Genomic DNA, 18,429 nt, shown 5'->3' with positions numbered 1-18,429 from the left:
CAAACATTTCATCACATTTTTCCCAATGCCGAATATGTGGTCGGTCCAGCTGAACTTACTAGAGATGTTGATACCCAATATTTTGAGTGAGGGTGAGTTGTTCCCACCATCGACAAGAATAGATTGTGAGGAGGGGGAGCACATAGCAGCATTCGGTTTTAGAAATATTGAACTGACCACGATTTGTTTGGCCCCAAGCAATAATAGACGATATGTCCTCATTCAATGACTCCAACATACGCTCCTGGTTGACACGCAATGTAGTACGACGAGAGTCAGCCAGCGAATCAAACGAATACGCGAAGTTAAGGGGGCTGTCACCAGCAAAGCTGTGGATTGGATTGAAAGTACTACTTAAGAGGTCATTAATGAAGATGGGAAAGAGAGTGGGTGACAGAACAGTACCTTGGAGTACCCCCGCATTTTGACTATGAAATTCTGATTCAACATCGTCCAGTATAACTTGAATGGAACGGCCTTTGAGGTAGCTTTCAATCCATTTGACAAACTTGTTATCAAGACCAAATGCGCAAAGTTTGGCTAGGAGGGCAGGGTGCCATACTCTGTGAAAAACCTTCGAAATATCAAAGGCAACAACTTTAGCCTCCCCGTGATTATGAAGACAATGATAAAATAAAATAGTATTAATAATAAAATTTATAAAACAAACCACAAAGTAGGATAAAATATTAATTAAAATTGTATATTTGTATTATAAAATAACGCACGTATATAATCTGCTCTGTCGCACAAGTAACCCAATAGTCACGCTCTAATTTGTTCTAGCAACTGCATACGTTTGAAAGCAATCACTGTCTCTTTACCTACTTTGTAACACCTTTAAAAAAATATCTTTTATCTTTCAGGAAAAAATTGTAAAAACTGTAAATAAATAATTTTAAAAAATACTTTTAAAAGATTTTAAAACAATCAATTTAATTTTTAGCTCTTCCTGAAATCTTACATGCCGATGTTTTCGATAAGCAGAGTTACGAATCGGTTCCACTGAAATACGAGGTCATTGCACAAGGTATTCCAACTCCCGAAGCTGAATGGTATCATGATAACAAATTAGTCAAACCGGACAATAGAGTGAAGCAGACAGTTGTCGGGGTAAGTAGTGCATTGATAAGGAATTTAAAAATAATGGGATTTACCCTTGCTAGCAACTTGAAATATTTTCTAATCCTTCTCTATAAGAATGAAAAATAATAGGAGAAAAATGGTCCTCTCCTTAAAAAGTCTCCATAATGGTTACTGTAGTTCGGGAACCAGTTGATTGAAAAAGGAAGCAACTGAATCAAGTGGAATAGTATCCAAGATTAAAATACAAAATGGTTAATCTAGAAATCATGTTCCTTTTAGCTTTTTGCCTTGAGTTCCAATTTTGTACCGAGGCTTTCAAACGCGGTATACCAGCTACCTGGGATCTGCCACATCTTACTTTTCCACCATGGATATTGCCCCTATAGACTTTCTAGGCTGCATTGCAGCCTATTCTGCTGGACGGTCATAATATTGCTTGAACGGGGAAATCTCAACGAGAAAAGGGATCATCAGGAGCCAGCATAATTTTCTCTCCAGATCCACATAATTTTGACCCCAAACCCGGATTTCCTCCCTACCTCCCTGGGTGTTTGGTATTTGAATCATTTGCCAAAATCAGGACTATAACATAACATAAATTTGTCCGTCATGTAGGCTACTAAATCATCATCCTCCGGTAGAAAGTCATTGGATGTGGTCCTTTCTTTTGGTTTTGGTGCTGAAGTTGCCACCAAATACTTTGTCCTGTTTTTATTAATGTGCAGACCAATGTCTCGCGCCACCTACTTGTTCTGGATTAAATCAATTTGTACATCTCAGGTTATCCTCCCCATTATAATCGATATCATCAGCTTATACCAGCAGTAAAGTAGACTTGAATTGAACAGTGCCTCTGTCATTCACCTCAGCATTACCCATCAGTTTTTCCAAGGCCAAGTTAAAGGAATGGACGATATAGCATTTCCTTGCCTTAGACGATTGTTCACCGCGAAAAGACTCCAAATTACTACTGCTTTTGTTCACACATTGGTCAGGGTTAGCTTCGTCAAACTTGGTAGCGCAATAACACACAAGCCTGAAGAATGTCACTACTGATTAACGAGCCTTAATGTACGACTGGTTGTCCGCCAGATTGACAATATCAGCCAGACCTCAAGTATCGCCAGTACCTCCTTCGAATGCAGTGACAAATCACCTAAGGTATGCTACTCGGCTGCGTTGTGTGATCCGTCGATAAGGAATACAATGTCATAATCTCGCAGCGCATCGCCGGTTTTTCACTCTGCCATGGTTGGAAAGCCAAATTCTTCCTTAAGATCGGTTCGGGTGTGGTGCAGTCCGCTAGAGATACCCAGAGTTCACGGGATGTGTGTGTGTGTATGGTGGGGGAGAAGCTACAGCTTCTGAGCACTCAGGCCGTGTTGGCCCATTGTACTCGCCTCCCCCGTCTAACGGAATATTCCGGATTCGTTAACGTATCGCAGGATTTCCGTTAGTGGATGTGATGCTACCCGTCGAAATTGAAGAACATCGGCACCAAAGATCTGATGCGTCCATAGGCGGGGCATTCACATAGAAAAAGCTCCGTGGATTCCGCTTCTTCATTACAGGAGGGACAGGTATCATCTTCGGTAATTCCTATTCTGAACATATGCCCAGCTAGTGAATTATGGCCTGTCAGAATGCCCACAATACACCTGCAGGTCCTCCTGCTTTTCGACAGGATAAACCCAACCCAACGGTTCTGGCAGGAAAAGTTTGGTGTGTCGAGCAGCATTTAGGCTCTGCCACCTGTCATTATGGGAAGCATCGTCCCAGTTTTTGAAACAGACTTAGCCAATGCTACTGATACCCCAATTGCTGGCTCCGGTCCCTGCATAGGGGAGATTGACCCCTCTTTCGCTAAAGCGTCCGAGATTTCATTTCCCTCTATGCCACAGTGACCAGGTACCCAGAGTAGTTTGACCGTATTGAATCTAGACATAGAGTTCAAACGGTTTCTGCATTCCTGAACGATTTCCGAGGTGATCAAAGGACTGCTCAATGCCCTCAATGCAGCTTGACTGTCACTGCAGATTGTGATGCGCCTGCCCTTCAACCGATCGTCAATCACCCAGTTTGCCACCCTTAGGATCGCATAAACTTCGGCTTGAAAAACCGTTTCATATTGTCCCAAAGGAAAAGCCCACTTCTCGTTTTTATTCGAGAGGTAGTCTCCGGCTCCAGTTCACGGGATACTACGCTTAGGATTTTATCATGACCGTATGTATTCGCTGTCCAACATCCGGGCCCACGGAGTCTGACAGAGCGTATTTAATGCGACGGTCTAGCGAAAGGAGGTGTAGGAGTATATGGAAGGCATCCGGCAAATGTAATTTGTTGGATCCTTTTGGATTTGGTTCTATTGTGTTTCTTGCTCAGCGCCTGCCAGCACACAGTAGAACCGTATGATGGGTCGAACCACGAATATTTATATCTAGAGTACTATACTCGCAAAACAACCATTTGCTTACAAAGGTGCAGACGTAAATGACTATACTCCAATTTAACTGAGAATCCAGGATTACACCCGAATACTTTATATTAGAAGTGCCAATGTTTGTCCATTTAGTTTCAAAAGACCTTCAAGTTATCTTGGTTAACGAGTTGCGATGGCGATACCACTGCGACCAAACTTACCATATAAAGTCAGCAAGGAAATACGGAGAACCTTTGACATGCAGCTTATTTCCCCTATGACCTTGACGAAGTTCCCAGTGGAATATTCATCAGAGCTATCTAATATGACAAAAACAAAAAGTCTATAGAGGCTGGCCGCAGGGAAGGATCCTTTGTTCTTTGGTATGGCCTCTGGTAATGGACACCTTAACTCTTGGAGGATACAAAGGTCTTCCCACAAGTATTTGTAGACAATCTAATTTTAATAATTACAGGAAAGTTTAAAGACACACAGTGTATAACCGCTTGAATGAAACTCTGCATGTTATCCCCAGTTGTTGACTCCGTAACGGACTCACGGTGAACGCAAGAAAGATTGGTCTAGTTAAAGGGAGGGGCAAATTCCTTGGCAAACAACAGGTAGCTCTGATGCTCACCGTTTCCAGATTCGTCTTCGAAAAGATATACATACATATTCCATCGTAGTAAAAAAAGAGATGAATACTCTATAAATGGTCAAGGATCTTTTGGAATTACAGACCTAATAATCTTCACCGGACGGTCAGTTATGGAAGGCGAATCCGGCATAGGGGTGTTCTCGGGAAATTCGCCCGAAATGATATTCCAGGTGGAGATAAATGCACTACGCTTCATGCGACTGTCCAGCCTCCTAAAATCTAGATACCTCGGTACGGTTTTCTTCAGCGAAAAATCGGCGCACTCTCTCCCTCTGAAAAGCGTTCTCAGACTTGCAGAAACCTACGGACGCCGCAGGTAGGAGGCCATTGAATAGGCGATTGCTGGCAGTAGAACTATAGGCCTAACAAAAGGTCTGGGTGCTTAGAACTGCAACTCACCCACTAAACTAAGCTAGATTTATGCTGAGTTCGTATCTTGCAGTCCACAGGCACACCTTTCCCAACGTGCCCTCCTTATTTTCCTTCATAACTTAGGAAAGCATCCATGGCACCAATATGGCCAGGACGTGGTCATATCCAGCACAGCCCTTTTTTCCTGTGTTTTATACTTCTTCAATGAGTCCTTATATGACTGCAAATATTTAAATCTGTAGCAGCAGGCACTGAAGACCTCCCACGACAGCTTTTTGAAATTGGAAAAATCTTCGTTTCATCACGGTGGCGATATCTTTTTCATGCATTTTGTGAGGCACGAGACTCCCCTCAGGCCAACTTTCGACTCCAATTCTTCCAACGTGTCAATGCTACCATTGGGAGCACCTGAGAGTTTAGTCTTAATAATTTGACCGGACTTCCTCGAACTGATTCTCCTGGGGTCTCTGAAAGGGTGATAAACATGCACAACAAGATTTAGATTGAAAAGTCTCCAACTGTGATCCGAAAGATTGTGCCAGCTCTTCATTAAAACCTTACTATTATCGACTAGTGGGGTGATATCAAGGATCTCCTCTGGGAAAGTGGAAGATAGGTGTTCTATCCCTGTTGCACATTGATAGATTTATGTTAGCAATAAAATCCCCTCCCAGCGTATTTCTTGCAACGGTAATACAGTTTTATTTTAGGGCAAGGTGACGGCTAATTACCTACAGAGTGCGCACAATACATGCGACGGAAATCGTTTTGTCCTTTTTCTTTATTGAGTCCAATATTGTGTGTCTAATCCGGTCCGAAACTGCTTTGAGATTTATCAGTCCTGCACTAACCCCCCCTGAAGGACAGCTAACATAGTTTGGTCGGGTTTAAGGCACTGCTCTTTAAGAAAAAACCCCGCGATCACCGCGTGAAGAATAGGAGGTATAGAATTTAGTAGCAGAACTATTGGCTCTATGTATAAGGGTCTTAGTTTATCTCTGAATCCAAGTTGAATTCCCCTATCCCTCCCCATAGTAGTCATCTTACTGCTTTCTGATTACTGTTAGGGACTAAGGCCTTCTATTAACAAAATACTACGAATCCATCAATTAATGGTCATCTAACTTTAATAACCCGTTCTTTTATTCCAGGATAAGTACAGGCTCGAAATCCAAGAACTCAAACTTGAAGATGCTGGCAACTGGAAAGTCATCATTAAGAATAAACTTGGTGAAAAGGTTCAAGCTGGTGTACTTACTGTTGAACGTATGTTGTCTACTTTATTCAACACATCCTCTTTGCCTCGTCTTCCACTTTCAATTATAATCCTTTATATTTTTCTACTTGTAGCTGTTGCTGAATATCGTAAACCAATCATCAAGAAGCCTCTCGAAGATACTCAATCACAAAAGGATGTCAACTTAGTACTCTCAGTTGTATTTACAGCTGATCCCTTGCCTGATATCGTCTGGCTCAAGGATGGTGTCGAAATCAAATCCGATGAGAACATGAAAATGAAATTGGAGACCAAAGAACTAGATTACGGACTTAAAGAGTTCACGGCTACACTAACATTCCCATCAAGTAGGTCGCACTCCCCTAAAGACTGAGGTGGAAAATTCCATATGATGAACTTGTAAATTGTTTTTCAGCTCGTCACTGGGATACTGGCCGCTATGAAATTAAGATCAAGAATAAATATGGCTACGCCGAATCCAGCGCTTGGTTAGACATTCTTCACAAGCCAGATATCGAGGGTCTCAAAGATCAAACCGTTGTCCCCTATGATTCAGCAGTATTTGATGCTAACGTGTATGCAAATCCAAAACCAAAAGTCACTTGGTCACGAGGGGATGAGAATTTGGCTAACAATGATAACTTTGAAGTTATCGCGGATGTCGAGGCAGAGAAATATAGGTAAAACAATGCGAGTCATAAATTACATCAGCCGATTGTTTGAGTTTCTTTTCAATCCACTCCTTCGCAGGCTTGCATGCCAATCTGTACAACCAACTGATGGAGGAGTTATTACCGTGACAGCTACTAACAGTCAAGGAACTACTGTGGCTAATGTTAACCTGAACGTTCATGGTAAACCTCACACTCGTTTAATTCAAAAGGGTGTCCTTAAAACTAATAATCGTATTTTCAGTTGAAAAACCAAAGTTCGTCAAGGAACCCGAGGATCAATACATTCACGACTATGGGGAAGTTGAGGTCCGTGTTCGAGCTCATGCCATTCCAAAGCCAACCATTCACTGGCTCAAAGATGGAAAGCCAATCGATTTGAAAGCTATTGATGCCAGAAGCAAAGAACTCAAATACAAAGTCGCATCCTCCAGCAGCTCAGACGAACATATGGCCAGTGACTTCAGCATAACCCACTTCGGTCACGAGGATGTCGGGGAAGTAAGTGCTTAACAAGTATATTCAAACATGAAATGTGACCACTTCCCCCCTGTATAGTACTCTGCTGTCGCTGTCAACGAAGTCGGTGAAACTGAAGCCAAATTCATGCTTCATATGTTGCAATTACCACCCTCATTCACCAAAAAATTGGAAAAGGTAGTAGAAGTCAGTCAAGATGAACCACTAGAACTGAAATGCAGCGTTGATGGTAGCCCAGTTCCAATTGCCACCTGGTACAAAGATGGAGAAGAGGTCAAACCAAGCAAACAGTAAGAATTACTTTACACGCTTTTCCTCATATCCTTATTTATAAATGTTACAAAACAGTGTCCACCTCACTAATGCACCTGATGGCACCATCAAACTGGAAATCGAAAATGCCCAACCAGAGGATTCCGGAGCATATAAACTTGTTGTATCAAACCCAAGTGGAGAGAATGCAGCACTCTGTGCAGTTGCAGTTAAACGTAATTATTTTATTTTTCTGCCGATTTCCAGTCAGAGTTTTAATTTTTCATTTATTTACGTTCAGCTGCGCCCATGCTTCCAAAGTTCATTAAACCACTGAATGATCTTAAAGTCGTCATTGGTCAACCTTTGAATCTCGAGGCTCAAATCACTGGATTCCCATCTCCTGAAATTCATTGGTTCAAAGATGGTGTCCCAATTCGACCAAGTACAGCTGTAAACTTCATCAACAAACCTGAAGGCATTATTGGATTGAGGTAGGACAGAAAATGAGTTTTGTCACGCCAAACGTTTTAATTATCTTCCTTCCAGCATTGACGCTGCCCGTCCTGAAGATGCTGGCAATTACACTGTCGCGATTGCCAACAAACTTGGTGACATCGTAGGAGAAGCCAAGGTGGAAATCCAACCAAAAGAGAAGAAACCTGTCTTCGTTGCTGATTTGGAAGACGTTCAAGCTGTTGAAGGATTCCCAGTTAAGATGGGTGTCAAAATAGTTGGTCATCCGCTTCCTGAATTGAAATGGTTGCGAAATGGTCAAGAGATTCTCCCATCCGGGGATCATTGTAAGATTACCCAAAATCCAGATGGCACAGCTAGTCTGATCATTGACAAAGTAAAACCTGAAGACTCTGGCATCTATGAGGTGGTTGCATCTAATCCTTTGGGAAAAACTTCATCCAAAGCGAAACTCTCCGTAACACCAAAAGCCGATGAAAGTGTTCCAGAGGAACCACCACAATTCATTAGTTCACTACGTGATGTAAGCGCCGATGAAGGCCAGGAACTGGCTTTGTCAGCTCCATTTATTGGCAATCCAATACCAGAAATTATTTGGTCAAAGGACGGTGTACCAATTTCGCCTAATGAAAGGATTATGATGACTTGCGATGGCAAACATGTAGGACTAACCATCAATCCTGCTGAAGTCGATGACTCCGGAGTATACTCTTGCTTATTGGCAAATCCATTAGGTGAAGACGCATCGAAATGCAGAACAAACGTACGCAAAGTTTATAAGAAACCATCGTTCTCACAGAAGTTATTCGATCAACAACATCCATCTGGACTGGATGCTAAGTTGCCAGTGAAAGTATCAGGTGTTCCATATCCTGATCTCACCTGGTACTATAATGACAAACCTATTAAGGCTGGGCCGAAATATAAGATAAAGGTAAAAGGAAATGATAAATTATTCCCTTTTTAGCATCTGAACTGATGAAACCTAACTTCATTTCAGCATGACGGTGATCATCAAATTCTAACCATCACCAACGGTACACCAGATGATTCTGGATATTATAAGTGCGTTGCTCGTAACCGTGAAGGAGAAGATTCGACTCAATGTAAACTGGACATTGTAGATAAATTGTAAGTTGCAAAAATACTAAAGTCTTCTCTTCTTATGCTTCTTATGTTTTCAAATTCTTAACAGGGATCGTGCACCCCGTGCTGAACCACCAAGCTTCCTCAAAAAGATTGGTGATACTGAAGTCTACCAAGGCATGAAAGCTAAATTCACCGCTTGTGTCACGGGATATCCTGAACCTGAAGTTGAATGGTTCAAGAATGGCCAAAGGTTATTCCCATCTGAAAAGTACACCCTAGAAACTGAACCTAATGGTTTACTTCGTCTGATTGTGAATAATATTGAGGAGGCAGATGTCGGAAGATTCTCTTGCCGTATTTACAACCCACATGGTGATGATATTTGTCACGCTGAATTGATTTATGACAGTAAGTGGAATTTTATGTGCTATCTTTGATGTACTTCATCTAATAATGTACAATTTTTTTTCATGTCGCTATAGCTCGGTTACCTTTTCATTATATAATGTTCCTTCCTTTCCAGGTTTCGAACCACGTACCAAGCGACCAATGGCTGATCAATATCAAGAATACGACAAATACAAGAAATCTGGTGCTCCTACTCCACTCTCAGATAAACCGATTATTTCGCGCATGACAGATCGTCACTTGACCCTTTCATGGAGACCATCCATACCATCTGCCCCGCGATTCCCAGTTACTTATCAAGTTGAAATGCTTGAATTGCCCGACGGTGAATGGTTCACAGTTCGTACAGGCATTCGTAGCTGTGCATGCGACATCCGTAACTTAGAGCCACATAGGGACTATAGGTTCCGAATCCGGGTTGAAAATAAATATGGAGTCAGTGATCCATCACCGTATGCTCAAACTTACAGGTTAAATTAAAGAAAAAACGAAAATAAGGATGTGTATATTAACTGAATAATTTTTCCAGACAAAAGATCATTCCAGATCCACCGAAATTCTACCCATACCTACCACCAGGCATTGACTTCAGACCTGAGACATCACCTTACTTCCCCAAGGACTTCGATATTGAGCGCCCACCTCACGACAATTACGCTCAAGCTCCGCAGTAAGTAATGTATTTGTTTTTCCCTTGACTCTTCGTCGCGATACTATGAACCACCACGATCTAAAGATAAGGTCTTCCAATTTTCCAATACGGTATTCAGATAAAATTACCATTTGAATTGAACTGAAAAATTGGGGATAGCTAGGATGGCTAAAACAGACCTATGCAAAAACCTAACGAAAACCAGTAGCAAAATTGACCGTGCAGATCCGCCAAAATCTAAGTGCACCTCTACTGAAGTGCCCCGACAATACACAAACTCCGTCCCCTGCCTCAACTGTTAATGAGACATGGCCTTTGGGACCATCTTCCTACCTTTCAAAGTAAAAATTGAATTTGGTATTTGTGGTTGGTAGGTTGACAACGGTCTATTGAAAAAATCCAAACTTCCCAAAATTAAAAGTTCTATTAAGTAAAATTTTCTGATTCCTTAAAAGCGTCCACGATCGAGCCAACCATAAAAGGATCACCAAAAGAACTAAAAGCCGCCAGGAGCCGAAGCAGATCCACCTAGTTAATCGGTCCACGCATTCCTTCCTCCATCCCCTATCTGGGAACCCACGGGAGAGGGTGACAAACTTCACAAAATGGGCTTAGATGATATCACCTAATGCCTTGATAATAACTTAACGAACAGTTAAAAGGGGACAGTTTTACTTGGGAGCCAAGTCACATTTCATCCGCCGAATACGCCGGTATGCTATTCAGGTGTGTTGTGTATATCCAAGGAAACCACGACACCAACTCCACAGCCCGTTTTCATCCGTCGGTGAAAAATACTATGTCATAACTTTCTAACCCCAACCTTCCACTTCGTCCTGGTTAGCAAAATTCCTCCCGAAGTACAGCCTCCGCGTGACGTAGTCTGCCAGAGATGCCCAAAGTCGCATTAATAGCAAGTCCAAGATATTGCTATGACCGTATAGTCTTTTATCCCAGCATCCTGATTCCCGGAGCCTGATAACTCTGCGCGTTACGAACTATTTGATATAAAATCGAATGGAGAGAACCTTGAGGGCTTCTTTTGGGCAAGACCGCATAGCCACAGTAGTACCCAAATCTGCGGCTCCTTAAGACCTGTTTAGTTTGATTGTGTTGTGTTTCTTGCCCATCGTAAACCACCACACAATAGAGCCAGAGATGAGGATTTGGTAACTCACAGTTTTATTTTTGGTCTCCAATTTAACTGCAATCTCACCAAGACACTTTGCATTAGAAGAAAGCGACAGTCTTTTTCCGTTTAGTCGTGGGAGATGAAACTCGGGTTGCGTCGTCTTAATGGTGAATAGCATCGGACCAGTATTTGTTAGTCGTATTCTGCGGCCCACAAGCTCACTCCACCCTCACTGATAATGATGGAAAACATCGCAACATCTGAAAAACCGACCAACCTGGCCTCTTCTGCTACGGGAAGCAGGATAACCCCGTTATACATCACATTCCAAAGCAGAAGGCCCAACACTAAACCTTGTGGTACCCCGTTGTAATAATGTATTCATTTGGCCCGTCGTCCGTCCCGTACCAGAGGCCTCTGTCCGACAGGTAACTCTCGATTAGCTTAGCTAAGTAACCAAGTGGATTAATTTTCGTCAACGACTCTTTAATGCGGCCCCAGTGGGTGAAGTTGAATGCGTTTTTACATCCACCCTCACCACGGCACAGCACTTGCCAGAAAGCATTGCCTCTCGAACCAAGTCCACCACTCTTCCCACCGCGCCAACAGTAGAGCGAGCTGGCCAACAACACCAGTTTTCGCCTTTTCCATTGTGGAGGAAATACGCCTTCCGCCAATCAGGTCTGGTCCCCACCGCCAGCTTCAGCGCTTTATTATGGTTGCTATCCAAACCCGAAGCCTTGCCATCGCCGATCCTTCCACGAAGTTCCTCCTTGGTAACGCGAGGGTATTACATCCACCTCGAATTGGGCCTCCGTTTGGTACCTGCACCCCGTATGGTGAGGAAAGAGCGTGGTTACAATTTTTTGTAGAAGCCGTAGCCAGGTCACCTGGGGCGACCTTTGCCCTTACAAGTTCTTCATAACCAGCCTGTAGGCCATGCCCCAAGGGTTTATGTTCACATCCATACAGTCGCCTAAAGCAATCTCTTTTAAGTTGAAAAAAGAACTAGGTTTTTCCCTTATCCTGTAGATATTTTTATTTTTTCCCGCAGATAATTAGGTACTAGCACTGAGGAAGGTCTCCGAAACGATTGTATGGGGGAAAAAATAAAAATATTTACAGGATAAGGAAAAAAACCTAGTTTTTTTTTCAACTTATATACCAAATGTTAAAAAAAACATGGACACTAATTTCAACTCAATCTCTTTTGGTCCTACGAATGGCTTCCTTTGTTCTGCCATAGCCCTCATATGTTGGTGGATGTTCTTCCCATCCTTTATGAACTCACAGAACTCCATTACCTTCACACCCAGTGCGGCAAAAGCCGCTCTCGGGTGGTCGTTTGCTCGCTGATATTCGTTACACCCATCATCTAGTACCAGAATCACATCGCTGGACTTGGCTTCCTTAAATTTCTCCGTCATTGTCTGACAAACACCTCGTCTAGGTGGCGAGCTAATGAGCACTGAATTCCTTCTGAAAGGATCCAGTATCGAGTTAAGTGTCCCCTCCTGGACACCTGTAACCGAGGCAGTATGGTCACCGGTCATCGTCCGTCGGGAGCTGGTTCGTCCGTTCCCAAAAACCGCCCGCGTTGGGCTTTTCAAGCCCTTTGTTGTCTGTGCTCGTATTGTGTTGTTCGTATCCATTTGCTTGTTTGGGTATTTGCCCGAAATTCAGGCACGGGCTCGCGTTCACGTACCACAGCCGTGGCAATTGCCAGCATTTTGCTTCTCGCTACCCCCATGCTCCATAGGAAGTCCCCTCCCTCCAGCCATCCTTTCCCCTCTTTAAACTACCTGCCTACCATCAGCTGTTCCATAGTCCTTCAGGAGTAGTCCAACCTGCGCGTTTCCTGGGTTAGCTTAAACTAATGTCCGTCCGTCTGTCTGTCTGTCCGTCCTTTTAGTCGTAGTAACTCAAGTGTTTCCCCAAGTTTAAGGCGCGCTACCTCCCTAAACCAGCCACAAAACAACCTAATCCTGTTGCTTCAGTCTACATGACCTTCAAAAGGTTGTCACTACAAAACTATTCCACCACGGCGCAAGACTTCCAGTCTCTTCTCTAAAATCTAAACTTTTAACTCTAATAACTTGAGCGAACTTGTTCCAGTTGGTCCTACTAAAATGAATAATTTGGAAACCTCTATAATAAACTTCAGATTGAAGAGGACTGTAATCCGGGAAAGAACTCTGATTGGACAATTTCCAGTTCTATCTGTTACCTCCTTCGTTCATTTCCATGCTATCTTAAAATATGTGCCCTGGGTTGACTTCAAGTTCTTTGCTCCACGGTGAAATTGCAGAAGCCTAATTTAGGGCACACCAAAAACATGCAAACTCCTTCTGACAAGTACACAGACTGCGCCTCTCCCGATCGACGTCTTTAAGATATATATGATATTTATTTGGTTCATTGGAAAAAACTAGCAAGTTAGCCAAGGCACGTTTCGAGTGTTGGCGTTCCTCTCTTTTGGGACGCTTCCTCCTTTAAAATTGTCGTCCATAGGTATCAGGGGATTGTGAAGGTGCAGCATTAGACAAGGTTATCCTTCTTATTGACTTTTGACCGCCAAATTCGAGCCACAGCTCTGCTTGTAATCTTGTCTTATGGGAATAGATGAATTTCTCAGCATATCAGCTAAGAGCATCCTAGAAGAACTAATCGAAGTGATACCCATGGCCCAAACGAGAAGAGTTAAGTCTTTCCGGGTCTAACGTTGCACTCATTGATTATTTCAGTTTGACGCATGTGCACTGTTGAGTCATCGTTGCTTTTTCGTGTTCCTACCCAGGTTGCCCAATTTCCGTAACTTATTTCTCCAGATCTTTGTTGTATCAATTGAGAATTATCTAATACTGAGCCTCGTCCTTTTCATTCCACTTATCGAATGTACATATACAATTCTGTTACTAGCGCTTACGAACTCCAGCGAACCTACGTTTCTTCTGTGGTTTCCAATCGTGACAACGGGTACCCTTTCCTGCATTCCTGTGAAGGCATCGACAGTTTCGAAATAGATGTACAATGATTGGTACTCACTACTCCCATTTTGATAGCATTGGCTTCCAGGCAGGAAAACGACAAATCGTTTCTTTATCAAAGGTCTCCACTGTCTCTGATTTTAGCACAATGATGCTGCGTTTTGTACCCGCTGCTTTGTGGTCGATGGCTTCTCGTGTTCCGATGATGCACCTAGTCTTACTTCCTATATATCTAACGTCATTTCTGTTTTGGTTACTTCATGATTATTCCGCGAAGGAAGTTTACCCTGGCTAGCCCGGTCACTAGGGTAAAGAGCTTGGATAAAACAGAGTTGTGTTTGAAGTCCGTATACTCAGGACCTCGCTCCCTCTTGACCACATTCCTCCTGTACTCTCATTTTTGTCGTATGCTTGTTAGAACTTATTTTCTTTACCCAGCATACTTGCTGACAGTCTTCAAATATCTAAAATAAATATATCGATTTTGTTATCCTAAAATAATTGAGGTAATATGATTGTGGTAAAATCTCGGTGTTATTTCCTCTATCGGTGACGTTTTTGAATTCAATAGACGACGACATATATCCTCAAGCACCTCGACTACCCTGATGATATCTATATGCTCTCTCACCGGGTCGTGGACCCTGGCCGAATGGCTTTGGATTTAGAAAGAAAGGCAAGTGGAGTCAGACTGAATATAAACACCAACCAAACCAAGGTTCTCTATCTGACGGGTCATTGCTCTCTCTCTATCTGCATTAATGGGCAGAGCATCGAAAGCTTGGTTCAATTTCTATATCTATATAGTTCTTGATATGCATTGATCCAGCCGCTCGCTTTGGAATTGAATCGTCTAGAAATTGTTGGACTGAGTGAATATATTATAACAATCGGTAGTGATACCCTGCCCTGAAGAGTAGCTTCTTAGATTCATTCAAAATTGCTAAGGTCACTACAGGCTTAGCAAATCCCAAACCTCCAGAAACGTTTGGGTTGGTTTTGGGTACCAAACATCGTCATCCACGCAAGTGCATTAGTGTTTTCTGAGCAGGCAAACCAACTCCTTCTGATTTGTCTAAAAAACGATATACGACTGGATCGGCTGCATGCATTATAAACCCACACAAACATTCATTTGCATTGGGGATGACTTGTTGAGGTTTGGTAAACTTGTGGATCCGGCGAAAAAAAACACTGACGGGTCAAAGGAAAAAAGTGGCTTCAATAGAAAAATCGTACACCCAATAATATAAGAAAATAATTGTTAGTCTTCAAAAACTTGAACCTAAGTTCGTGTGGCAGTCAGAGAGTCAAAGGGGCAAAGCTAGGTCATCCACTAAAATTGGGGAATATTGATCGTACAACTAGATACCGGAAACAAAACCCCTAGCCTGCGATCACATTGAGGCAGAACTTCCTTAGGGCCACCACCCTGTCTTGATATTTCAATGCAAAGTTGATTCTGAAATGATCTTTCAATGAGCCTCCTACGAATCAAAAATGCAAAGAGACGAATTACCAACCATTTTCTATTTCTGCAACCAAAATCTTGATTTTAATTGACGATTTGTTTACTAGTCTCTGAATTCTTCGTTTTTCCATACCACGTGCACTGCGTATACCGCCCTTTCTCCTAATGTCCAAATTACCACCGCTACCACCCTCCCGATTGCACCTACCGCAACCAACGCCTATACGACTCACACCTAAAGCCAAAATCCCAAGCGAACACTTAATGACGCGATTTCCCAAATTGCAACGGGAGAAAGATTGAGAGCGTTAAATGAGCGTTACAAAATCGGAAAAGAAGTGGAAACTGTTAACTAATAGAAAATTGAATAAAAACAAAATCTATTGCCGGAAATATTTTACACCAAAAGAAAATAAAAGCTTGGAAAGCATTGAGCAAAATATATCAATAAGAAATAAATGAAATTTGTCAAACCAATCCTCCAACGACGTTTCAAGCACTCCTCTCAAGCCATAAGTCATTATAGTCCCCTTCTCCAATGAAATTCAAGTAGAATCCAATATCCTTTCGCAATCTAGTTTGATACCAACTGCGTTTGATTATTTATAAACTGAAATTAAAGATTTCTGATGGATTATATTAAAGTTGAGGCTAATTTGGCTGGATCTGAAATATCAACCAAGTTCAGCAATTAATCTCTTCGCGAATGAGTTTTTACCCCATTATACTGTCCCCAAGCCTAGAAAGCCATTTGAATTGCTGCACAGGCCCCTTTTCGTCATCCTAACCACCTTTCCTTCCCTATTCTATTCTCTATTATCTAAGGGCTGGCATCGCTGAGAATAACAAAAAGGTTGACAGTTGGTAACAATCAACGAACCTTCCCAGCTTTGACAAAATATTCACTACATGTCTTTTTCTACAGATTTTTGCGACGTGAAGATGATGTTATCTACGGAGTCAAAGGGCATAACGTTGATCTGTTTTGGTTCGTCTATGGATACCCGAAACCGAAGATGACATACTACTTCGATGATACCTTGATTGAGCCAGGTGGTCGCTTTGACTACAGTTACACTCGTAACGGACAGGCTACTCTATTCATAAATAAGTAAGTATCATCTCCCCGTTTTTCAGCAAAGACATTTCTCCCTTTAAATGAATGGATCTCTCCAGGATGCTTGATCGTGATGTTGGTATCTATGAAGCCGTAGCATCCAATGAACATGGAGAAGCAAGACAACGTGTTCGTCTAGAAATCGCTGAGCATCCTAGATTCATTAAACGACCAAATGAAACTTACATCATGGCTAGGAAAAGTGGACGTATTGAAGCTCATGTCGTTGGTATTCCTTACCCAGAAATTAGATGGTACAAAGATTGGCAGCCCATTTTCGATACTACAAGAATCAAGGTAATGGTGTAAGGATAAGACCGTTAAATTTTCCACTAACATTTGCTTATTATTTTTAGATCAATTTCTATGAGCCTGATATATGCGTCCTGACTATCAACGATGCTATTATGAAGGACGAAGGTCTATATTCGATCAGTGCCAGAAATGTTGCAGGTGCAGTTAGCACATCTGTAATGGTCCACATTGAAGAGGATGAAGACAACTACATATATAAGACCTACGCTCGCCACCCATATGTTCGACCAAGGCTTAATGATACTTATGACAGCCTTTATGACATTGGTGATGAATTGGGAAGAGGCACCCAAGGTATCACATATCACGCTGTCGAACGAGCTACAGGCAATAACTACGCCGCCAAGATTATGCACGGCAAATCAGAATTGCGTCCGTTCATGCACAACGAAATCGATATGATGAATATGCTGAATCACAAGAAGTTGATTCGTCTACACGATGCCTTCGACAGGGATAATACTGTTACGCTTATTACTGAACTAGCTGGAGGTGGTGAATTAGTGAGGGACAATCTCCTCAAAAGGGACTTCTACACGGAAAGAGATGTTGCTATGTATATTCGCCAACTTCTTTGGGGATTAGAACATATGCATGGTGTCGGTGTTGGACACATGGGTTTGACAGTAAGTACTAGGTTCATCACCCCCTCTATACACACAGACACGAATTCATACGGGAAGCGCACCATAGGCACATTGTATTTTGGTAGTTCTGAACGGTTTTACCAACTCAACTGATTTTAATTAAATTTTGAGCTAGTAAAATACACTGTGTTTCAGAAGTGCTTCCATACCTCAGACATAAAATCCTGATACACTATTCATTCCCAGCTCAAAGATTTGCTTATATCGCATCCCGGAAGTGACGACTTGAAGATATGCGATTTCGGCTTAGCCCGACGCATTCATCTAGGCAAGTTGGCCACTCTGGATTACGGTATGCCAGAATTCGTATCCCCTGAAGTAGTTAACAAGGAAGGAGTAGGATACGCACATGATATGTGGGGGACTGGCCTCATAACATATATCCTACTTGGTGGAATGAATCCATTCAAAGGTGCCGATGATAGAGAGACGATGACCAAAATTCGGGAAGGTAATTAAATATGAAAATCTTAGGCTATTACTGAATGTCAATGTTTCAGGACGATGGGACTTCTATGATGATATCTGGCTTCACATTAGTGACGAAGGTCGCGATTTCATCAAACAACTCCTGAAATATACTGCTGAAGAACGTATGGATGTCCGCACTGCCCTTCGTCATCCATGGTTCTTTATGCTCGACCGCAAACCCACTGGCGATGAATACCAAATCAACACAGATCGTCTACGAAACTATTATAATCACTACCGTGATTGGTATGCAAATGCCGCATGCAAATTCTACTATAGACGTCGTCGCCTTAGCGGAGCATTTACACATCCCTCAAGAATGGTCTACCCACCAGGAGAGGCGTACACACCTGAAGCCACACCAGAGCCTGCACCCAGACAACGAATTCGTCCAAAGATTGAAGATCGCGGTTCTAAGTTCCTACATCCAGATTACGAATTGGGTCTAATCAAATCGGAAAGCCAGTAAGCTGCCTAGTTCACCGCAA

At 42.4% G+C, this 18,429-nt stretch overlaps 1 protein-coding gene across 1 annotated transcript in view; it reads left to right on the top strand.

Annotated features, from left to right (window-relative positions):
* Window positions 1-18,429, top strand: part of LOC119653142 (obscurin) — a 172,164-nt gene that overhangs the window by 145,527 nt on the left and 8,208 nt on the right. Inside the window, 19 exon segments of the mRNA XM_038057679.1 lie at window positions 947-1,113; window positions 5,687-5,801; window positions 5,886-6,119; window positions 6,188-6,452; window positions 6,523-6,626; window positions 6,688-6,944; window positions 7,002-7,213; window positions 7,272-7,411; window positions 7,477-7,669; window positions 7,725-8,586; window positions 8,653-8,783; window positions 8,848-9,149; window positions 9,265-9,619; window positions 9,679-9,819; window positions 16,317-16,502; window positions 16,568-16,805; window positions 16,865-17,449; window positions 17,657-17,921; window positions 17,971-18,406. Of these exon segments, the coding sequence (XP_037913607.1) occupies window positions 947-1,113; window positions 5,687-5,801; window positions 5,886-6,119; window positions 6,188-6,452; window positions 6,523-6,626; window positions 6,688-6,944; window positions 7,002-7,213; window positions 7,272-7,411; window positions 7,477-7,669; window positions 7,725-8,586; window positions 8,653-8,783; window positions 8,848-9,149; window positions 9,265-9,619; window positions 9,679-9,819; window positions 16,317-16,502; window positions 16,568-16,805; window positions 16,865-17,449; window positions 17,657-17,921; window positions 17,971-18,406 (5,188 nt within the window).

The sequence above is a fragment of the Hermetia illucens genome, chromosome 1 (assembly GCF_905115235.1).
Source record: "Hermetia illucens chromosome 1, iHerIll2.2.curated.20191125, whole genome shotgun sequence".
In the NCBI taxonomy this organism is placed as follows: Eukaryota; Metazoa; Arthropoda; class Insecta; order Diptera; family Stratiomyidae; genus Hermetia; species Hermetia illucens.
This window is presented reverse-complemented; position numbering and strand designations above follow the sequence as displayed.